Here is a 24,560-nt window from a genome sequence, read left to right on the forward strand (position 1 = left end):
ATATATAAAAAATATATATGTATATAAATTTTCATCGCAGAAATGCTATTATATTTTCTGCCCTAGAAAACTACACATCCTTCCTGGACAAACATTTCACTCCAATAAAAACAACACCAAATTACGATTTTCCTTCTTTTTTGGAAAGATCCATTGCATGGACCCGAACGAGTTATTCTTTCCTGCTGTGGATTCCAAATTCTCAACAATATGCCCTCAAAATCCAAATTATGGTTTCACAACTGCGCTCCGAAATAGCGTCCGCTTTCAGTTTTGCATATCGCTCGTATTGTAATCTATTACAAAGCCGTGAAATGGGTTCGCATCTGCTGGGAATGCCAAGGCAGTCATTTTGATGGTCATATTGGGTTATCTGTGCCCAACTCAGAATAGAAAGAAGAGCAACCAAAGATTGCAGACCCTCGTCAGAACATGTTTCTGTGGTGTTTGTTCCATGTTGTTTCGGATAAGGTTCGTTTTTCGATCCAATATGGCTGCCTAACCATGTGACCTATGAGGTCACCATTTTAACACTATATGCAACAATGGTGTGACATGATACTTGTAAATCTTCGCACCAAGAGGGTAAGCGCTTTCAGCAAAACAATTTTTTTATATTCTCCTTAAATCCAATATGGCTGCCAAACCATGTGACTCATGACAATTTTCAGCATTATAACCCCATGGGTAGTGGAACGTATGGTTAAAATTTCGCATCGATCCATTCAGTGCTTTCAGAGAAGAACAATAATTTCAGTTATGCAGTTTTTGCATTAAATCAAATATGGCTGCCAGACCATGTGACCTATGACTTAATTGTTTTCAAAATTTATTCCACAAAGCAAGGAGATCCTGTGTGTGGAGTTTCACATCGACCTAGTAAGCCGTTCTGGAAAAGGTGATTTTTGAAGGTTTTCATTTTCACTCCAATATGGCTGCCGAACCAGGTGACTGATGACATCATCAATTTATTTCTCACATACAATGTTTGTGTTCATCAGGCTCAAAAAATTGTAAACTAATTGGAGTAAGCATTCTACTCGTCTAATTATGACGTCATAATGAAAGCAACGATGACGTCATCATGAATATGTGTTGTTCACCTTGGGGAGTACTTGACAATGAGGCACGTTTCAATTTTGTCCATGGAGTGGTTTCGGATATAAAGAGTTGCAAAGTTTTTCGGTTTTTCCAAGATGGTGCCTGTACCACGTGACCTATTACGTCGTAATTAATCAGTAAACATTCTGCAGGACGAGGTGCTCCGATGGTGAAGATTTTGTATCAATCGGACCAACGTTTGCAGAGAAAAGCATACTCGCGTTCTGTGCGGACAAACAAACAGATGAAAAATCACTCATAGAGCGACACTTGACAAAATAGAACAAAGTAGAATGCCACTCAGTAGAGCATCCTTTTGACCTCAAAAATAATTTGTGGTTGAATTCAGTGACGTAATCTGCAAATCGCCTTCAAATTTTAAGTCAATCTGATGAAAATTGACAATTTTAGAAATTTGGCCTATGTTGACCTATTGGCCTATGTTGATCTCAAAAATAGTTGGTGGTTGAATACAGTTAGCTGATATGCAAATCCTATTCAAATTTCCAATCGGATGAAAATTGAGGATTTTAGAAACTCGAAAAAATTGCTTGACCTTTGGCCTATGTTGACCTTTTGACCTCGAAAATATATAGAATTTTGTCGGACCACGAACTCTACCATTTGGTGAAGTTTCGTGAAAATCAGTTTTAAATTGTGACCTGTAGGCAAGTATAAGTGAGCGGACAGACAAACAAACACACAACCAAACACACACAAACCGGAGTGATCAACATACTTGTCCAAAAATTATTTTTTTTGCCAACTAATAAACAAACACACAAACAAACACACACACACAAACAAAGAAACACACGCAAATAAACACACACAAACACACACACACAAATAAACACACACAAATAAACACAAACACACACACAAACAAACACACACAAACACACACACAAACAAACACACAAACAAATAAATAAACACACACAAACAAACACACAAACAAATAAACACACACACGCGAACAAAGAAACACACACACAAACACACACACACACACAAATAAACACACAAACAAACAAACACACACACAAATAAACACACACAAACAAACAAACACACACACACGAACAAAGAAACACACACACAAACACACACAAATAAACACACACACAAACAAACACACACAAACAAATAAACACACACACACGAACAAAGAAACACACACACAAACACACACAAATAAACACACACACAAACAAACAAACACACACACAAATAAACACACACAAATAAACAAACACACAAACACACACAAACCGGGGTGATCAAGATACTTGTAAAAAACATTTTTCCCCCAAGTAACAAACAAACCCAAATGCAATATTGCCTCTTCTCCAGCGAGGGAAATAAAACGTGACCGTTGTAAGTTCAACTGTCGATAAATAATAAGAGAAGCTCAGCTGGAACAAAGCCAGGTCGCTCCCAAAGCACCAGCACCAAGCACAAACGATGTCGAGAGGAAAAGCTGCAAAAACCAGATAATCTCTGTTTGTGGGCCTGGATACCCAGGTGTACCCTGGATGATAGGTCAACACAGCAAACGCCCAATGTAACAAGGGCGGACAAAACAAATCACCTTTCTGCGATAAGACCACACCTTCCCTCGTACGAAAGGATGATTTAGGAAGATGTCCGTGTCCTTATTTTATGGCGAACGACATGTGAGCGGTTGTCCCAGAAACCCAAATCGTGCGAAAACTTAATCGGACGTATGGTCGCACGTTCACACACGGTTACCTTTATCGTCACGACAGCACCACCTGCGTCCTGAACATGAGGTAATCAATTCCATTTGGTATCCAACTACGACAGGCCAAACTAACATATTTCACACTTGGATCTGTTTGGACAAGGTGTAGGTAGCATTGTGGTGTGGACGTTGATCAATAGCTTAAAGGACGAAAACATTACGTGCAAATAATGAACACCTTTAAGGTGTGACCAAGACAAACGAATGGCCATTGTAACCAGGAATATAAATAGGGTTAGAGTATGATGAAATCGGAGTGTGATGCTGAGAGGAGACGAGGAACTGCTGAAACACGTTTACACCTGTTTACCATTACCTTCCCAGTAACTACAGGGTGCACAAACTACAAGATAAACAAATGTTGTACAATCAGGTAAATCATGTTCTGGGACTTACGACTCACCTGTAGAATGAGCGATCAGAGATTGGAGACCCTTGGTAGGACTTGGTTCGTGTGGTTTTGGTGTTTGTGTGGTGTGGTGGGTGTGTGGTGTTGGTGGGTGTGTGGTGTTGATGGTCGTGTGGTGTTTGTGGTTGTCTGGTGTTGGTGGTTGTACTGGTGTTGGTGGTTGTACTGGTGTTGGTGGTTGTGTGGTGTTGGTGGTTGTGCTGGTTTTGGTGGTTGTCTGGTGTTGGTTGTTGTGCTGGTGTTGGTGGTTGTGCTGGTGTTGGTGGTTGTCTCGTGTTGGTGGTTGTGCTGATGTTGGTGGTTGTCTGGTGTTGGTGGTTGTCTGGTGTTGGTGGTTGTGCTGGTGTTGGTAATTGTCTGGTGTTGATGGTTATATGGTGTTGGTAGTTGTATGGTGTTGGTAGTTGTGTGCTGTTGGTAGTTGTCTGGCATTGGTAGTTGTGTGGTGTTGGTGGTTGTCTGGCGTTGGTGGTTGTATGATGTTGGTGGTTGTGTGATGTTGGTGGTTGTATGGTGTTGGTGGCTGTGTAGTGTTGGTGGTTGTCTAATGTTGGCGGTTGTATGGTGCATTTTATCTGGTTTATAGACTATGCATTCATGACATACACTACATGACCAAAAGTATGTGGACACCCGAACATCACACCCGCATGTGCTCGTCGAACATGTCATTCCAGAATCATGGGCATTAATATGGAGTTGGTGCCCCCTTTGCTGCTATAACAGCATCCACTCTTCTGGTGAAAGCTTTCCACTAGATGTTGGAATATTGCTGCGGGGATTTGCTTCCATTCAGCCACAAGAGCATTAGTGATGTCGGGCACTGATGTTGGGCGATTAGGCCTGGCTCACAGTCGGCGTTCTAATTTATCCCAAAGGTGTTCGATGGGGTTTAGGTCAGGGCTCTGTGCATGCCAGTCAAGTTCTTCCACACCGATTTGGACAAACCATTTCTCTATGGACCTCGCTTTGTGCACGGGGGAATTGTCTTGCTGAAACAGGAAAGGGCCTTCCCCAAACTGTTGCCACAAAGTTGGAAGCACACAGAATCGTCTAGAATGTCATTGCATGCTGTAGCATCAAGACTTCCCTTCACTGGAACTAAGGGGCCAAGCCCGAACCATGAAAAACAGCCCCAGACCATTATTCCTCCTCCACCAAACTTTACAGTTTGCACTATGCATTTGGGCAGGTTGCGTTCTCCTGTCATCCGCCAAACCCAGATTTGTCCGTCGGACTGCCAGATGGTGAAGTCTGATTCTTCACTCCAGAGAACGCATTTCCACTACTCCAGAGTAACAATGGCGGCGAGCTTTACACCACTCCACCCGACGCTTGGATCTCAGGCTTGTGTGCGGCTGCTCGGACATGGAAACCCATTTCATGAAGCTCCCGACGAACAGTTGTTGTGCTGACGCTGCTTCCAGAGGCAGTTTGGTACCCGGCAGTGATTGTTGCACCGCGAGGACAGACAATTTTTACGCACTACACACTTCAGCACTTGGCGGTCCCGTTATGTGAGCCTGTGTGGCCTACCAGTTCATGGCTGAGCTGTTGTTGCTCCTAGACGTTTCCACTTCACAATAACAGTTGACCGGGGCAGCTCCAGCAGGGCAGAAATTTGACGAACTGACGTGTTGGAAAGGTGGCATCCTATGACGGTGCCACGTTGAAAGTCACTGAGCTCTTCAGTACGGCCCATTCTACTGCCAATGTTTGGCTATGGAGATTGCATGGCTGTGTGCTTGATTATATATACCTATCAGCAATGGGTGTGGCTGAAATAGCCCAATCCACTAATTAGAAGGGGTGTCTGCATACTTTTGGGCATGTAGTGTAGGTTGATGTTCATATAGCGGGCAAACAGACCATGTCGGTTTTATTGTATAGACTAGCGTGGCTCGGCTCTCTACGCTCTCCTCAGCACACGTCGCTACAGAGGCAGAGGCTTATTTTAACTGAGGATGATGACCTGACTGAATTTGAGTTGCTGGCTTATCCTGAATTACACCAATCATTGTACAAACATTTATTTTGTTCAAATTTATTTGTAATACTAACATGACTCAGCGTGTTCCGCGCGCCTCACCACACGTATTTTCAGAGGAATAGGCATCTTTGACCATTTCGGAGTCTTTTGGATCTTCAGGGTATTTTGGGTTTTCATGGTGTTTTGGGTCTTCAGGGCCATTTGGGTCTTTTTGATCCTCTGGGCCTTTAACGGTATTTTGGGTCTTCGGGGTCTTTTGGGTCTCCGGGGTCTTTTGGGTCTGCGGGGTCTTTTGGGTCTTCGGGGTGTTTTGGGTCTTCGGGGTGTTTTAGGTCTTCGGGGTCTTTTGGGTCTTCGGGGTGTTTTGGGTCTTCCGGGTCTTGTGGGTTTTTTGGGTCTTCAGGGTTTTTTGGGTCTTCGGGGTCTTGTGGGTTTTTTGGGTCTTCAGGGTTTTTTGGGTCTTCGGGGTCTTCAGAGTGTTTTGAGTCTTCAAGGTGTTTTGGGTCTTCAGGGTCTTTTTGATCCTCAGGGCCTTTAAGGGTATTTTGGGTCTTTGGGGTATTTTGGGTCTTTTGAGTCTCCGGGGTCTTTTGGGTCTTCATGGTATTTTGGATCTTCACCGTCTTTTGGGTATTTTGGGTCTTCAGGCGTCTTGGTGGTCAAAAGGATCTTAGGGGACTTAAAGGGTCGTCAAAGGTCTGAAGGGTCTCAGCAGTCTAAACGTAATTAAGAGTTCACGGACTGTGGTTTGGGTGTTAATTTAATTTTAAGAAGAGGAAGAAGACGTTTGGGTCGCATATAAACATAACCATCTACGTTTGCTCTATTATAAGATGATATAATTAGATTAACGTTCCAATCGTATGTATTTTATAGACATATGTACGTTCCATACTTTTTCGACGTATGCAATTTATAATAGTATGTACTTTATAAATGTACTCACATTTTAATTGTACATACTTTATAGATGTACACACTCACATTCTAATATGCACTTCATGGCCTTGCTCACATTGTAATCGTACGTACTTTATAGACGTACTCGCATTCTAATTGTCCATACTTTATCGAGGTACTCGGTTGTAAAAAGACAACGTGTAATACTGGCTACCATCAGGTGGAGTTTGTTTCCGACGTCAGCACATTAAGTGAGTACATTACGTGAGCACATTATGTAAGGATAGACAGACAGACACAAATACAAGCAATATCCTCTCCTCTGGCGAAGGTAATATTCAGGGTCTGGAGTTGTGAAGTTCGCCAGAGTACTGGCACACAGCAATCTACCTTTCCCGAATTTTACCATGGTAACTTTAATGTCTACAATTTGATGCTACAACATCAGACAGCAGGCTTAAAGTCTCCTCTGAATAGATTCCATACTTAGCATCTACCGGGACAACAGTTTCCATTCCTTTTTATCGGGAAATCAATTTAGCCATTCATCTGAAAAGCAGGTATGCTACCTCTTAGCCACCTTGCTTGTCAGGCCATTGAAATAAGGTTGAAATTGTAAAGAGGAAGTGAAACTCTAAGGTGAGAGATCCACACCTGCACAAAAGAAGAAGAGTCCGGCTGCTTTTCTTGAGTGGTCCATCCACCTGCAGCAAAGAAGGTGCACGTTTTGAGGTCTTCCACTCAAATAATACACTGGCAAATAATACACTGCACAAAGGGATATACTGCTTGTACTAAAAGGTCTTTGATGAACTCATTCCTTGGTCAATGTGTTGGGGGCCGGAGGCCACAAAGATTACCGAACACTTGGAGAGGCTCGAAAACTTCAACATAAATCATGGGTAAGAAATTAAGGTAAGGTTAACCACGAAAATAACAAAATGTGTGCGGAGCGAAGATTCAGGACCACAGTGCCAAGACCGTAGAAAAACAAATTAACCCTTTCTGTTTGAAAAGGTAACACCGCATTGTCAAATCAAATTAACCCTCTCTGTTGAAAAGGTAACTCCGCATTGTAAAATCAAATTAACCCTCTCTGTTTGAAAAGGTAACTCCACTTGGAATATCAAATTAACCCATTTTGTTTGAAATGGTAACTCCGCTTGGAATATCAAATTAACCCTTTCTGTTTGAAAAGATAACACACCTGGAAAATCAAATGAACCATTTTTTTTTGAAATGGTAACTCCACTTGAAAAACCAAATTAACCCTTTCTGTTTGAAAAGGTAACTCCACTTGAAAAACCAAATTGCCCCTTTATTGTAACTCCACGTGTAACATTTAACTTGTTTCTGTTTGAAAAGGTGACACACCTGAAATATCAAATTAACCCTTTTTGTTTGAAAAGGTAACACTGCTCGAATAGAAAATTAACCCTTTTTGTTTGAAAAGGTAACACTGCTTGGAATAGAAAATTAACCCTTTTTGTTTGAAATGGTAACTCCGCTTGAAAAACCAAAAGAACCCTCTCTGTTTGAAATAGTAACTCCGCTTGGAATATCAAATTAACCCTTTTTGTTTGAAAAGGTAACACTGCTTGGAATATCAAATTACCCCTTTTTGTTTGAAAATGTAATTCCACTTGGAAAATGAAATTAACATTGTTTGAAAAGATAACTCCACTTGGAAAATCAAATTACCCCTTTATTTTTGAAAATGTAACTCCACTTGAAAGACCAAAATAACCCTGCGTTTGAAATGGTAACTCCACTTGGAATATCAAATTAACCCATTTTGTTTGAAATGGTAACCGCTTGAAAAACCAAATTAACCCTCTCTGTTTGAAAAGGTAACACCGTTTGGAATATAAAATTAACCATTTCTGTTTGAAAAGGTAACACACCTGGAAAATCAAATGAATCCACTATTGTTTGAAATGGTAACTCCGCTTGGAATATCAAATTAACCCTTTTAAAAGGTAACATCGGTTGGAATATCAAATTAACCCTTTTTGTCTGAAATGGTAACTCCACTTGAAAAACCAAATTAACCCTTTATCGTAACTCCACTTGTAACATTTCACTTGTTTCTGTTTGAAAAGGTGACACCTGAAATATCAAATTAACCCTTTTTGTTTGAAAAGGTAACACTGCTTGGAATAGAAAATTAACCCTTTTTGTTTGAAAAGGTAACACTGCTTGGAATAGAAAATTAACCCTTTTTGTTTGAAATGGTAACTCCACTTGAAAAACCAAAATAACCCTCTCTATTTGAAAAGGTAACACCTTTTAGAATATCAAATTAACCCTTTCTGTTTGAAAAGGTAACACACCTGGAAAATCAAATTAACCCTTTTTGTTTGAAAAGGTAACACTGCTTGGAATATCAAATTACCCCTTTTTGTTTGAAAATGTAACTCGACTTGGAATATCAAAAAACCCTTTCTGTTTGAAAAGGTAACTCCGCTTGGAATATCAAAGTACCCTTTTTTGTTTGAAAAGATAACTCCACTTGGAAAATCAAATTACCCCTTTATTTTTGAAAATGTAACTCCACTTGAAAGACCAAATTAACCCTGTCTGTTTGAAATGGTAACTCCACTTGAAAGACCAAATTAACCCTTTCTGTTTGAAAAGGTAACACCTTTTGGAATATCAAATTAACCCTTTCTGTTTGAAAAGGTAACACACCTGGAAAATCAAATTAACCCTTTTTGTTTGAAAAGGTAACACCGCTTGGAATATCAAATTACCCCTTTTTGTTTGAAAATGTAACTCGACTTGGAATTTTCAAAAAACCCTTTCTGTTTGAAAAGGTAACTCCGCTTGGAATATCAAATTACCCTTTTTTGTTTGAAAAGATAACTCCACTTGGAAAAATCAAATTACCCCTTTATTTTTGAAAATGTAACCACTTGAAAGACCAAATTAACCCTGTCTGTTTGAAATGGTAACTCCACTTGAAAGACCAAATTAACCCTTTCTGTTTGAAAAGAGAACTCCGCACGAAAAACCAAATTAACCCTTTCTGTTTGAAATGGTAACTCCGCTTGGAAAATCAAATGAACCCTTTCTGTTTGAAATGGTGTCGATGTTTGTGTGCTGTCGATTAGATGGACGTAAAGCTGGGTGTCTCGTCTGCTGGCATTATTTGGTGGACTTTTAAAAATGTCCTTTACGAAGGTAACACCACTTGGAAAAATGAAATTAACATTGTTTGAAAAGATAACACCACTTGAGTCATCGCCGGCACAATGCACGAACTACAATTTCCTTTCTCGACGATAGGTAGGAAGCGGTCTGGTCTTGTTGGAGGTTCCTTGACACCGGGTTACACAACTTGCTATCTTGGAGTGGTTGCTGTCTGGGTAGCAGATCCTACACTACATTACAAGCAAACTAACAAGGAGGTGCACACTTCTCAAGTGAATAGCCTTCTTCAGACAGAAAGGGTAAAAACACACACAACAAACTGAAAACACAAACACACACACACACACACACACACACACACACACACACACAAACAACAGAAAACTGAACACACACACACACACACACACACACACACACCACAGAAAACAGAACACACACACAACACACAACACACACAAGAGCAGTCCCTGTGGCGGCACCCAGAGAAGGATAGCGAGTGCAAGGGGACCCATTGTGGCGGAGACGCCACATGGAGCGAATGTCAGAGAAGTGTGCACGGCTCCTAACAACAGCCTATGCGGCCCGAGCGAAGCAGCGAGGATAATAAATCAGTCGCTCCACTGAACGGTTGCTGTAGCGGCACCCAGAAAAGGAATAAAGTGAGCGCGAGTGGGACCATCGTGGCGGACACACCGCATGGTGCGAACGGCAGTGGGAGCCACTAGGAGGCTTTGAGTGGGTTTACAGAGGGGTGGGAAATGGGAGCGTCGCAGCTGACGAATCGGAGAGAAATCGTCATACGGGGCCAAAGGTCAGCGACACGTGCACAGCCCAGCTCGTAAATGCAGGCTATGTGGCCCCCTAGCGAAGCGGCAAGGATAATATATCAAACGGGATGCTAAACGGTCCATGCAGCGGCACCCGGAGTCGGAAGAAAGCGAGCACGAGTGGGAACATCGTGGCGGACATAACGCATGGTACGAACAACTGAGGGAGCTACCGGAAGGCTTCAAGTGGTGCAACGGAAGCCCCATTTGTGACTCTCAATGGGGTGAGTGTGTTGGAGAGTATTAAAAGAGCAACTCGAAAACAAAGGGTCACAGACCCCCCAACAGAGAAAGCTCTGTGAAGTCTGTGCAGACACACCAGGCAGCCAGGGTGTGTCCTGCTAAGATAGATGGCTGCACCTTCCCCCAAAAGAGGCAGAGTCCTGCATCAAAGCGCAACGCTACAATGGTGCTGCCTGCCACAAGGGAAAGATCTGAGCAGGACAGAAATCGCAAAAATAATGAAAGCTGGAATGCTGAGGGGAGGGGGAACACAGAAAAGCACAGAAAATGCTCCGCATCTGAAGCGAGGGGGATGGGCAGTGAAAGAGACCGAAAAATGGCAACAACACAAACAGATACAAATGGCAATGGGCAGAAGGACGAATAGGCACAGAGGGACAGAGAAGAGGAGGAGGGGGAGGATGAGGTACAACGTGATCTGGAAGAGAAGGTGGCTAATAAGATTGAGGATTGATACAAACTGAAGAAAGACCACGACTAATTTGACTACATAATAATAAACCCACAAAAGCAGTAATCAGCAGAACAAACAAATCTTTTATAAAATACCAAAATCAGCAACACTGAAAGAAATAAACAAAATGAATTTTGCAACAGCACTCTTCATTCAGGAAAAAGTAACAACAAAACACCACAAGAACAGAACAGGTTCCAGAAATAAAAACCAAGCACCACCTTGGAAGCAAGGACTCGAGAGACGGAGGGAGATGCTCAGAAAGGAGACAGGACAAATACAGCAATTCCAAAGAGGAAATCAAAGCCCAAAACTAAAGAGGAGAACCCATAAAATAAAATACAAATATAAAATTGAAGACGAAGACCAAGAGGTAATGGTTGCTGAAAATAAACTGAAAATCGAAAAGATAGCAAGGGGAAAAAAAACTACAGCGAAGATAACACGAGGAGAAAACTAGGCCAGATGTTTGAAAACAACCAGAAAATATTATACCGTAAACTAGGGAAACGGAAGCAGAATGTGTCATCAACTCCTGAAAAAGATGAACTGGAACAATTCTGGAAAGGATTTATGAAGATCGAAAAGAACACGAAAAGGGGGCGCAATGGATCCAAAACCTAGAGGAGAAAAAGCAACATCTTGAGGAAATGACCCAAGTAATAATTGTTGCAGAAAAAACAAGACAACAACTGGCAAATGGCAAACTTTAAAAGCCCATGCTAAGATGGGATTACAAACTTCTGGTTAAAGCAATTACATGCCCTCCACATTCACTACTCGAGAGCACTCAATGAACTTATCCAAGGGGATCAGGAAATGGGCGAATGATTCACAGAAGGTAACAACTTCCTCATCGCAAAATCTGAAGAGACCCAAATACCCAATAAATACCAGGCCAATAACCTGTCTAACAACAAGATACAAACTTTTAACAGGAATAATCACAGAAACAATGTACCATCACCTAACACAACAAGGAGGTCTAATGGCAGAACATAAGGGATACAAGAGCGGATGTTACGGTACAATGGACCACCTATTACTAAACAAGGCCAAACTCTAAAATTGCAATACGAGAAGAAACAAATTGTCCACAGCTTGGATAGACTATAAAAAACGCTTTTGACAGTGTCCCACATTCATGGATGATAAAGTGCATGCAAATGTACAAGATCAATCCCCAAATAATCAAGCTGATTGAGAAAGCCATGGAATACCACACTAATCCTGCAGCACTCAGAAGGAAAGATTGAAATACCAAGAGTAAAGATATGACTTGGGATCTTCCAAGGAGACAGCCTTTCTCTTCATCTGTTTTGCCTGGCCCTGGACCCACTAGTAACCTCATTGATGGGCAAGGACACGGATACACCCTAACATCCAATAAAATAACATATAAAGAAACAGGAAAGGTGATGCATCTACTGTATATAGATGATTTAAAACTCTTTGCACTGAACAATGAAAAATTGGCAGAACAACTGAAATTAGTGAAACGGTTCTCCGATGACATCCAAACGGAATTTGGCCTAGATAAGTGTGCCAAGTGGACATTTGTGAAAGGTAGACAAACAAAAAACGGACAAAATAAAAATCAACCTAAATACAACAATACAGGAGCTAGACAACGAAGCATCTTACAAATACCTTGGAGTAGAAGAGGGCCACCAAATTTGTCATTAAAAATGCACAAAACACTTACCAAAGAATACCTGTGTAGAACGAGGCTGATCCTGAAAATATATCTCACCCCAAGAAACAAAATCAAAGCCATAAACCAACTAGCAGCACCAGTATTCCAGTACACAAGCAGAATAGTAAACTGGCCACAAGTGGATATCAAAAATCTATTTATCAAAACAAGAAACTCCTGACTATCCACAAAATGTTTTACAAATATCAGTGCATCCCAAGAATGTACCTGCTGAGGAATAAAGGAGGTGGCGGCCTGATGGAACTCAATCAAGTGCACAGATAAACGACTGTAGGATTAGCAGGGTACGTGAAAAGCTCAACAGACTACCGAATACAATTTGTGTGAAAGCATGAACACAACAAACCAGAAAAGGTATATCTCACCCACCTTGCAAAAAAAACTTCCAAAAACAGGTGTGATTGGAAGATGTCACACACCAAACCGAAACAGCAATTACCCCGATTTAAAAAATGACCCCAACGATTGCAAAAAAGACAAAACAAGTTTACAAGATGAAATACCAGCAGATATATAGTGACAACTGGGGGAAACACAAAAGAGCAGGGAAATATAGAAAAGAGTTGGACAGATTGGGAATAGACAAAGAAGGATCACTGTAATGGCTAAGAAGGTGTCAGCTCAAGTGGGATGGAGAACGAATCATTATTAATGCCAGGACCAAGGACACGACAACAATGGATTTAAAAAGATGGCAGGACGGAGTCAATTGGTCAAGTGTAGATCCTGCAAGGTAGAAACAGAAAGCACAAGTCACTTCCTGTTGGGATGTAAAAAAAACTCATGTCAGAGCAGCTGTACACCCAAAGGCACAACAACGTATGTCGAGTAATCCACTGGCACATCTGTAGAAATTTCAATATCCCAGTTCTACAAATCGCACAGAAACATGAACCAAAAGCAATACTTGAAAACAAGGACATAATGCTCACATATAACCTGATGATCCTATCGAGCGTGAACATAGAAAACAAAGCATTGCGACCGGACATTTTACTAAGGAACAAAAAGGAAAAGACAGCATTGCTCATTGAGATATCAGTACCCAGCGATTTGGGCCTAAATAATGCAGAAATCAAGAAAATGCCCAAATCCCAGGATCTCAAGAATGAAGTGAAAAGAGCCGAAATTGTACCAGTGATAATTGGGGCAATGGGAATCATAAAGAACCTCACTGAGATTTAAAAAAACCATCCCTGGGAATATTGCCACAAATGAACTACAACTCAAGGCAATCCGGGGTTCGGTGGCGATCGTGAAAATAACTCTTGGAACAAAACTCTGAAAAGATTCAACAGCTTGGTCCATGAACCGTGATCCCTCACCGAAGATGAAATGGATACTTTGGGTCCTGGGAGGACTCCGTTCCACCTCCTGAAACCCGCAAATGGAGACAACAACCAACGACATGCACTATATAAACACACACACACACACACACACACATGCACACACACACACATGCACATTGCACACACACACATGCACACACACACACACACACACACACACACACACACACACACACACACACACACACACACACACACTCTGGTGATTTTTGCAAACCCCCATCTAATCAAATGAACAAAATACAAATCAGTGTACACCATTATACCAGGTAACACACACAGGAAGAGTTCATTTGGCCAATCATTCCAGGTTTAATCTTTTGGGAAGGACGGTAAAAGTCATCGACATATTACGTACACTTATATTGTGGCATATATTTGACATTTCTCCCATATAGCCGAAGCATTCCCCTTTGTCGTTTGGTTATTGTTTTGAAAATCTACCCAAAATAACCAACAGCTCTGTTACTATGAGATTCCTTGATTTGAGGTGATTCTCTATCTTAAGTTGGAAGGTCTCGAGTGACAGTTCGGAGTTTTAAAGTCTTCCTCGGGCCCAACTTCAGCACAACAGGCACACAATCCCTACGTTAATTAATCATTACCATTCAAGTCATATAACTTTGAAATGATTGATGAAAAATGTCCAAAAACATTATTTATTACATTTAGGAAGACCAGCACATCATTATGGATAACAGTCGAGTTTGCTTCAATACTTTCATTTGTACCTTGCAGGAAGCTGGAGGGAAATGTTTCCTTGAAATCCTGTGGATGTTGTTCGAGCAATCCCTCATTTTCATTCCTGGAAGTAATCACAGACACCCCTTCAAGTAGTTCTGCGAGCATTTCATCGTGTCCACCTCCCGGGGCATTGGGCGCAACTGTGTTGAAATTGGCTTTATCGGCCTCCATCGTCAATTCGTCCGTTAATTCAGGACCAATCCCAATCTCAGGGCTCCCCTTGTGCTTACTCATCACATATGGAACACTTTCATGTTCTTCTTTAACTCCAGAAGCAGGTTCGACAACCCCGGTCTTCCGTAATGCAACAGAACCAGGAAGCTTTTCAGAATCCTTTCCAGACGCCCGTTTACTTTTTAGAAAAGAAATCTTGTGTCCTTTCTCATCTTCATTTTCATCTTCATCCGAGAGAGGGAAGTCAAAAGTGATTTCCGAGTTGTCCAGCACATCCCTGCTTTTCATGGAATTGCTTCTCTGTTTGTTTTTCCTCTTTTTCAAGAATGTTGACAAAGGGCCTGCAACATCACAAGGACATATCAGACAGAACCATAAAACATAAACAGCTCAATACGAAGCAATGTGATTCATAATTTATTTTGTACATCACTCCCTCCCTATTCCATCTCAAGGCGCTGTATGACGTCAAATCGGGGCATTGAAGGGGGCCTGGTGATGACGCGTGCCGAAAGGGAGTACTCAGTTTTCACTCCGTTTGTTTGTTTGTCCAGGCGATATCTCAGCCATCCTTTGAGTTAGGAAGCTGAAATTTCAGCACAATAGTGAGAAAGTGCTTTGGCATAAAAAGTATTTTTTATTCCTTGCAAAATCGAAGATTTTTCAAGTATATTTGTTGGAACCCATCTGTGGATCGGTCCCATCGGCCGATGGGTCTGACCCATCTGTCATTTCTCATGCAATCCACAGATGGGTCAGACCCATCGGCCGATGGGACCGATCCACAGATGGGTTCCAACATATTGGTCGGTTGCGTTTGTGGTTCTGTCTGTTTGTCTGTTTGTTACTTGGCAAAAAAATTTTTTTTTTAGCAAGTATGTTGATCACTCCGGTTTGTGTGTGTGTGTGTGTGTGTGTGTGTGTGTGTGTGTGTGTGTGTGTGTGTGTGTGTGTGTGTGTGTGTGTGTGTGTGTGTGTGTGTGTGTGTGTGTGTGTGTGTGTGTGTGTGTGTGTGTGTTTGTTTGTTTGTGTGTGTGTTCGTTTGTCTGTCCGCTCACTTATACTTGCCTACAGGTCACAATTTTAAACCGATCTTCACGAAACTTTACCAAATGGTAGAGTTCGTGGTCCGACAAAATCCTATATATTTTGGGGTCAAAAGGTGAAAAGGTCAACATAGGCCGTAGGTCAACCACTTTTTTCAAATTTCTAAAATTCTCAATTTTCATCCGATTGACTTGAAATTTGAATGGGATTTACATATCAGCAAACTGAATTCAACAACCAACTTTTTTGAGATCACCATAGGCCAAAAGAGCAACATAGGCCAAAAGTCAACAACAATTTCAAATTTCTAAAATCCTCAATTTTCATACGATTCACTTGAAATTTGAATGGGATATACACATCAGTTAACTGAATTCAACCAACAACTATTTTGAGATCAGCATAGGCCAAAAGGTCAATATAGGCCCAAGGTCAACCGCTTTTTTCAAATTTCTAAAAGCCTCAATTTTCATCCGATTGACTTGAAATTTGAATAGGATTTTCATATCAGCCAACTGAATTCAACCACCAACTATTTTTGAGGTTAAAAGGATTCTCTACTGAGTGCCATTCCGCTTTGCTCTGTTTTGCCAAGTGTCACTCTCCGATTGATCTTTCATCTGTTTGTTTGTCATCGGCCTACATCCGATTGACTTGAAAATTGTACAGCATTTGCACATTGAGTCATTAAAATTAATAGGGAAACTAAATATTAGGAAGCTAAATATGAGTTAGGAAGCTGAAATTCCAACACAATAGTGAACAAGTGCTTTAGCAAAACAGCATTTTTAACATTTTTTGATTAATCGATTGATTAATTTCTAATTTTTACCAATTTATTAATTACTTGTTTTCTTTCTCATCTGGGAAATATCTCAGGCACCTTTTGAGATAGGAAGCCGATATTTGGACACTACAATGACCAAATGATTTGGCTACAATGGGTATTTTTGTTTTATTGATTAATCAATTAATCGATTAATTATTCAATTTTTTGATTGCCTTTGGGTGGCCCAGCCAATGCCCAGAATTGAATTTCCATTGAGAATATGTGAAAAGACCTGAAGATTGATGTTCACCAACACTCCCCATCAACTTGACCTAGCTTGAGCAAATCTGCAAGGAAGAATGGGAGAAACTCCCCAAAACCAGATGTGCAAAGCTGATACAGACAAACCCAAGAAGACTCGAAGAAGTATTCACTGCCAAAGGCGCTTCTATGAAGTATTGACTCAGAGTGTTCAATACTTATGTATATCACATATTTCTGTATTTCATTATAAAATAATTTTAATTCTAAAAAAAATTCCACTTTGCCATTATGAGGTATTATATGTAGATCAGTGACAAAAAAAAATCTAATTTCAATTAAATATATTTTTAATTCAGGCAGTTACACAACAAAATGTGAAAAATGTCAAGGGGTGTGTAATCAATGATGCAGAAGCCTTTGGTCAATATCAGGCTTTATTAAACTTGAATCAAGCAGGATCTAGGAAACACATGCAAATACAACAAGAGCATATTAAAGCGAATAGATTATGAATATTAAGCGAGGTAATACAATCAAGTCATCTTCTAGAGTACTCTATCTCAAACTTACCAGCATGAATCATTGTCCGACTTCAGCTCACAGCAGGCCAAGTCTCGCCCGAGCATTAGCACAGACAGATCTTAAATAGCCTCAAGCCCCTAGCGGCCGACACCTTCAATCCCTCTTCTTCTTCACAATGACCACAATCTTCCCCACTGGAAAAATGAAGCTCCTAATAGTAGCAAATCAAATCCATCTAAATAATAATAATAGTTGATAAATGTCAAACTAAACGGCACCAGAATGGTTTCGACTACAAAGCAGAATATCAAACAAATCTATGGCAAGATCGACCACTACTTGTTCGGTAAATTTCCGGCTCAGGAGTACGTTCTACCTCCTCTTGTGCCATGTCCTCGATTGTCGAGAGATTTTTCAGATTGGGCGACATGGACACTATCTCTGACAAACCCTTGATAGGTACCGCAATCCTCTCGGAAAACCCTTCGGGTGACTTAACCTGAGAATGAGGTTCCCAAATTATATCCACAACCTCCCCACATGGCACGAGATGACGAACTGACACGGTGGTCTCGCGACCATCGGCTGAGCGAACATGAGCGTATTCCTCATTAGCTTCGAGAAGATTCACTTCATCAACGAGCGGCTTATATTTGCTTTGATGTATAGATTGACGTAACATACAGGTCCTGGTTCTAACAACCAGGTCGGTAACAAGTGTCCACTAGAACTCCGACGATGATAGGAAAACATGCATTAATGCGGGGTTACGTTAGTGTCCATGCACAGTAAAGATCGGATCAAATATAGCGCGTCAGGTAACACCGTTTCCCACTGGCCGACCGAAAGGTCACGTGATTTGAGTCGCATCGAAACAGCATGCCACATTACCCCCATTGTATCGTTCCATGAGGCCATTGCCTTGCGGATTATTGCTGGTCATTCGACTGGAGGCTATACCTCTTTCCTGAAGGAATTGTTTTATCTCTCGAGACATGAAAGCAGCTGCCCGATCCGAATTAATATACGCTGGGCAACCAAACAGTGCGAACAACTCAGAGGGATATTTAATCACTGAATTCAAAGAGAGATCTCCACAAGGAAAAGCAAATGGAAAGCGTGAGTACTCATTTACGATGGTGAGCATGTAACGTTTAGAGATTGCCCTAGGGAGGGGACCTTTAAAATTAATGTTCAGATGCTCCCACGGTTGGGTGGCCTTGATCAAAACCCCTTGATACGGTTTATGAAATTGCGGTTTCAGTTGAACGCAAACAGGGCAAGAACTACAGACTCGCTTTACGTCCTCAACAGAATAGGGAAGATTTCGACATCGTACAAAATGAGCCAGACGAGTGACTCCCGGGTGACAGAGTGAATCATGCAGCTCCCGCAATCCTCCCTTGGATCCCACGGTCACACAGAAAGCATGCGAAAATGCGTCAGCAGCTACATTGTCCTTGCCAGGGTGATATACGATGTCGTAGTCAAATTCCGCAAGCTCAATACGCCACCTAGCGATTTTCTCATTCTTTATCTTCTGGGAATGTTGACCATCGAACATAAAAGCTACAGATCGCTGGTCTGTGATCAAACGAAAGTGTTTTCCAAGAAGAAAGTGTTTCCACTTACGCAAGGCCTCCACTATGGCGTAAGCTTCCTTCTCAACAGACGAGTGGCGCCTCTCACTGTGTGATACCATTCTGGAGAAGAAGGCCACGGGACGGCGTGACTGATTTAAGCTAGCTGCAATTGCGTACTCGGAGGCGTCAATCTCAACAACGAAGGGAACACAGTCGTCAATTGACATCACTAAGCGCTTGAGCAATATCATTAATCAAATTGTGAAAAGCCAGTTTGGCAGCTGAAGACAGCGGAAATTTTTTGCTTTCAACCAGAGGACGAATTTTCTCGGAATACTTCGGGCTCCATTTGAAATAATGTGCGAACAGCCCCAGGATTCGTCTCAGCGAGGCTAAGTCACGAATAGGTGGCATTTCTAATAGAGGTTGCAAATGAGACATGTCAGGACGAATTGAGCCTTCTGAAATGGTATATCACAAAATATTGATAGTTTTAGCTGAGAACATGCATTTGTCATTATTGAGAGTCAGTTTGTACTTGCGAGCTACATCCATAAAACGTTTCAAGTTATTGTCATGCTCGTTCCGTGTTCGTCCACATACAGTGACATTATCCACATAAACAAAGGTGGCTTTGAGATTCTCGAGAGAGACTGTCTCGTTGATTGCTCGTTGGAAACACGCAACTCCGTTTGTTACCCCAAAGGGTATACAACAAAACTGATAGAGTCGCTGACCAGACTCGAATGCTGTGTACAGCTTATCAGACTCTCGGATCGGGACTTGATGGAAGGCACTATGCAAATCCAATGTACTAAATACTTGATATTTAGCCACCTTTCCTGCCATTTCGTCCATACTTGGCAAGGGTTAGGGTTAGGGTTAGACTAGTTGGGGGTAGCGTCTAGTTGCGTAAAACGATTTATAGTTTGGGAATAGTCTATCACCATCCATTTCCGGTGATTAGTGCTGGATTGGGGAGCCGCTTTCATGTCTCGAGAGATAAAACAATTCCTTCAGGAAAGAGGTATTGCCTCCAGTCGAATGACCAGCTATAATCCGCAAGGCAATGGGCTCGTGGAACGATACCAATACCTGAGCCCGTCACGGCAATTCGCTCGGCTCGATAATACCTTCGTTGAGAAGTTTCCTGGTCTCCATAGCAATAAACTTCACATCCTCCCGCGTAAGTTGTCTCGACTTCACAGCGATCGGCTTACAATCTGCAGTTAAATTGGCAAACAGCGATGGCGGATCGATGATTACCTCTGCCAGACTACAGACTGAGAAGGTGGGGTTAGTACCCCCAAAATGCATGTTTAAATCAGCATGCCTTCACAAAAAATCATGCTCCAGGAGTAGATCAGCACACAAGTCTCTCAGTACCATCAGTTTCACGTCCTTGTACTTAACTTAGTCTCATTAGTTCCTAGTTCCACAACAAAATATCCCCTTATCTCTTGATGTAAAGATGATGATGCCATATACACTGTTTTCCCCATGGGGAGCATCGGCCAGGCATGGCGCTTCACCAACGCAGCACTCACGTAGCTGTCCGAACTCCCCATGTTGATCAGTGCATCGATGACCTCACCATTCACCGTAATCTTGACCATTGCTTTAGCTAGACTGTAGGGCAAAATAGCGGAGAGTGTCGTGGCTTCCAACTGCATACCAGCTGAAGTGGGTCCGACCGTTTTGACAGCTTGGCACACCTTGAAATAATGTCCTTTCTTCCCACAGTTATTACAGATGGCATTGCGAGCCAGACATTGGATACGTGGATGTCTCCGATATCTCCAGAAATAACAATTGGTAGTAGCTGATGTGGTCATCATTAACTTGGGAGTTGACTCCTCTGCTGATGATGGCTCACAATCATCCATTCCTTCCGATTAATGGAGTGGGGGTCGTGTAGCAGAGACGTTGATTGGAGTATCCTGAGATTGAGTGATTGTCTGCATCTCCCCTCGTCGTCCCTCTGATGGCGAAGCACTCACAGGTAGATAAGATCGCCCATAACAGTCCGAATGTGTCTGAGATAGTTGCAAGGTATGGGCCTGTTCATAGCATCATGAAGATTCACCAAGTCATTCTCCAATAGCCGTTGTCGTATATGAGGTGATTGCAGTCGTATATGAGATTGCAGAAAGCATCATGCATGAAATCATCTTGAAGTTCCTGGAACGTACCAATCTGAAAGTTGCAATCTCTACCCAGGTGACTCAAAGCTTGCACGAATTGCTCCAGAGTCTCTCCTGGCTCCTGACATGGGTAGCTAGTAGATGACGAGCATAGATCGTTCCACGAGGCTTAACGTACAAAGTCCCGAGAGCCTCGCAAGCGGTGTAGGTCACGCAATGGGCGAAATACCGATAGACGGACGTGGACACATGACTAATGAGTACGTCAAGCTTATGACTAATGATCCGTATCTTCATCGGACTCGTAAGCCCAAAGATATCGTCTGAAGATGCGGATCCAGCGAGCCCACTCCTCGCCGGCATTAGCAGTGTTCGGGTCTGCGTCAAATTCTTTCAGTTTCAGCATCTTGTCCATGGTGATCAGAATTCAAGTTTAATAAATTGTAATGAATGATGGAGAAGCCTTTGGTCAATATCAGGCTTTATTAAACTTGAATCAAGCAGGATCTAAGAAACGCATGCAAATACAACAAGAGTATATTGTTGCGGTTTTGAGTCTGTCAAGTGAGTTTAATAAAGGTTAAAGTCTGCCCCCCATAGTTAGTCACACAAGCAACATGTAACCTCACGATAGTATAATTATGTCTTAGTATTTGTAAGCTTAGTCCTTTTCCTTCGTTAGTTCTGCGTTGAGTAGGAGCCAGGAGAATAGGCCCTACTTGCCACCGATTTTCCATCCACCCTAGCCTCGATCCAGTTTGTGAAGCATTCGTTGATCATTGGGCGAGTTAACACGAGGCAGGCCTAGGAAGGTCGGGGCGGGGCGGCGGAAGCGCTGACGGTAAGCACGAGCCGCCAATCAGAGCTCGAGGGTGGTGAAGGCGACGTGGCGTCAGAGGGCATGGTGAGAAGGTTCGGGTGAGTTCCAGAAGGTTCGGGGGGCGTAGCTATAAAACGGCTGCGCAAAAGCCCTCAAAAGGACTGCTGCCTGAGAGGACTTGTATGAGAGAACTTGCAGTAAGAGGGCTTACAGCGAAGGACTTGCAGCAAAAGGATTTGCGAAGTAACTTGATAAGCGGTGAAAGCTGATGAACTTGACAAACTTGCACGAGAACACGTGCGCTAACCAGCTCGGAGTTTATCGAAGAAGAGGAGCTACATATACGCGGGCGCAGCCAGACGTGCTTAGAACGAATACAGCACATTTCAGATGCGCGAGTGAGCAAGGCTGAGTAACCGCCAGCCGCGCTAAAGTCCGCCCTCTACCGTTCCGCCCCATCATCTGTTTGTTTGAGAGACGTGCTAGGAGTCCCTGCCTTCGCCTGCCAGCAACTTCACGGGACATGCCGGGGACCGTGGAGAGCCGGACGGGGACCATCTCTGGAGGCGTTGGGGAACACTTGCCCATCTGCAATTCCCTGTGTGAGTGTGAGACGGGCCCGTTGTCCAAGGGATAAGTTAAGACTGTTTAAGGTTGCTCTGTGTCTCTTCGTCCTTGAACTGTATATACGTGTGGGAAATAATTAAACTGTTTGTTCTTCCTTTCTTCCTGATTCGATCGTTCCTGTGGTTTCTCCATTTGACTAAGCGTCGCACGAATAAGATCGCTCCAATCGGGTTCCACTAAGTAAGACTGCGCGGACCACGTGTATGCAATCCGCTCGGCATACTCAAACCACACGTGGTTCGTGCGAGGCTTGTTTTCTCGCTCCCAGGGCAGCGCGGGGAATTAGGTACGAGCGAAAAGAAGTCCCGAAAGCCTACACCGCGTGTGTCCAGGAGGGACGTCTCAAGTCTCGGTTCCGCCAGGCACAACAAAGACAAGGGGATTAATCCCCCCTTGGTAAGGGGAAGAAGGCCGGCGTAGAGAACCGTAACAATTGGTGTCAGGAGTGGGATATGGGAGACAGGACGTAGAGACGGATTTGAATTTGTAAATACAGGGAAGGGCAGTTGACGTTGGGGGGCACGGACGGTTAGGGACAAGCTTGCTCTGCTCGCTCTTCCGCGCCCCTGCGCTGCATTACCTTGTATTGCTGTGTACCTCTGTGCCCTTTCCGCTTTGCCGGTTGTGCTTTGTCTCTCCCCCACTCCAGGACCATTTTGGAGGTGGAACGGTGCAGCTGCACCTTGCTGCACATGTGCAGCACCCGCTGCACTTTGCTACACCTGTGCAGCTGAACTGCATGGCACTTTGCTGCCGTATCCTGTTTCATTTGTTGTAACTTTGCTGCACTTGTGCAGCACCCCTGGTGCACTTTGCTACAACTGACTGTGCAGCTGAACGGCGCAGCACTTTGCTGCCATATCCCTTGTTGTAACTTTGCTGCACTTTACCACATTACACGTTATGGACCACAGGTTTTGTGGCCTTACACTTTGCTGTGCAGCACTTTGCTGCAGAACACCTTGCATCTTCGGACCACTTGTTTTGAGTGGCATCAATGTCACGCAGTTGGACCACATAGCGTTGGCCCTGCTGGCAAATAAAACGAACACGTGTTTTGTACATTTTTATTATTGGTGTGCTAGGAAAGAAGAACTGTAAGTTTTATGCACACAGAAGATGCAGGAAGCAAGAAGAAGATGCCAGACAACAGCAGAAATGTGGAATGTGAACTTTTGAAATGTGTTTTTGTGCATTGCTGTGCTTTTCCTTCCCCTCCAATCTTCTTTCCAAAAAAGGACAGGTCCTGGGTCATAGAAATGTAAATAAGGTTAGGGTTTTGTGCTTGTATATAAAATGCTGCCCACCGGCTCTATGTTTAGTTTGAAAATAATTCCGCAATTCGGTTAATTGTGGGCAAGAGTCTGTCAGTTAGCTACTCAACGCAGTAGGTGGGACATATTTAGTGTTTTAAAACTCTCACATACACGGGTTAGAGTAAATGTTAGGGGGAACCACATCTAAGTGTCACACATAATTAAAAGTTAGTCCCAACTCTTTCTCAAAACTGGTCGTTCCAGTTTTTTGTAGGTTAGACTCGGGGAGGAGTCCGACGAGGGAGGGGGGCAGTGTTGCGGTTTTGAGTCTGTCAAGTGAGTTTAATAAAGGTTAAAGTCTGCCCCCCATAGTTAGTCACACAAGCAACATGTAGCCTCGCGATAGTACAGTTATGTCTTAGTATTTGTAAGCTTAGTCCTTTTCCTTTGTTAGTTCTGCGTCGAGTAGGAAACAGGAGAATAGGCCCTACTTGCCACCGATTTTCCAGCCACCCTAGCCTCGATCCAGTTTGTTAAGCATTGGTTGATCATTGGGCGAGTTAACACGAGGCAGGCCGAGGAAGGTCGGGCGGAGTCGAGGCGGAGCGGCGGAAGCGCTGACAGTAAGCACGAGCCGCCAATCAGAGCTCGAGGGTGGTGACGGCGGCGTGGCGTCAGAGGGCGTGGTGAGAA

The 24,560-nt window shown here is 42.8% G+C and overlaps 1 protein-coding gene across 2 annotated transcripts in view; it reads right to left on the minus strand.

Moving 5' to 3' along the window:
- The window catches only part of LOC137423834 (uncharacterized), a 141,793-nt gene that overhangs the window by 72,760 nt on the left and 44,473 nt on the right, over positions 1–24,560 (minus strand). For both annotated transcript variants that reach the window (XM_068111377.2, XM_068111376.2), the window contains 2 exons: positions 14,649–15,176; positions 6,823–6,872 (listed from right to left, as the gene is read on the minus strand). In XM_068111377.2, the coding sequence (XP_067967478.2) occupies positions 6,823–6,872; positions 14,649–15,176 (578 nt within the window). The remainder of the gene's footprint in view (positions 1–6,822; positions 6,873–14,648; positions 15,177–24,560) is intronic.

The sequence above is a fragment of the Myxine glutinosa genome, chromosome 3, assembly GCF_964187855.1.
Source record: "Myxine glutinosa chromosome 3, kmMyxGlut1.1, whole genome shotgun sequence".
NCBI lineage: Eukaryota > Metazoa > Chordata > Myxini > Myxiniformes > Myxinidae > Myxine > Myxine glutinosa.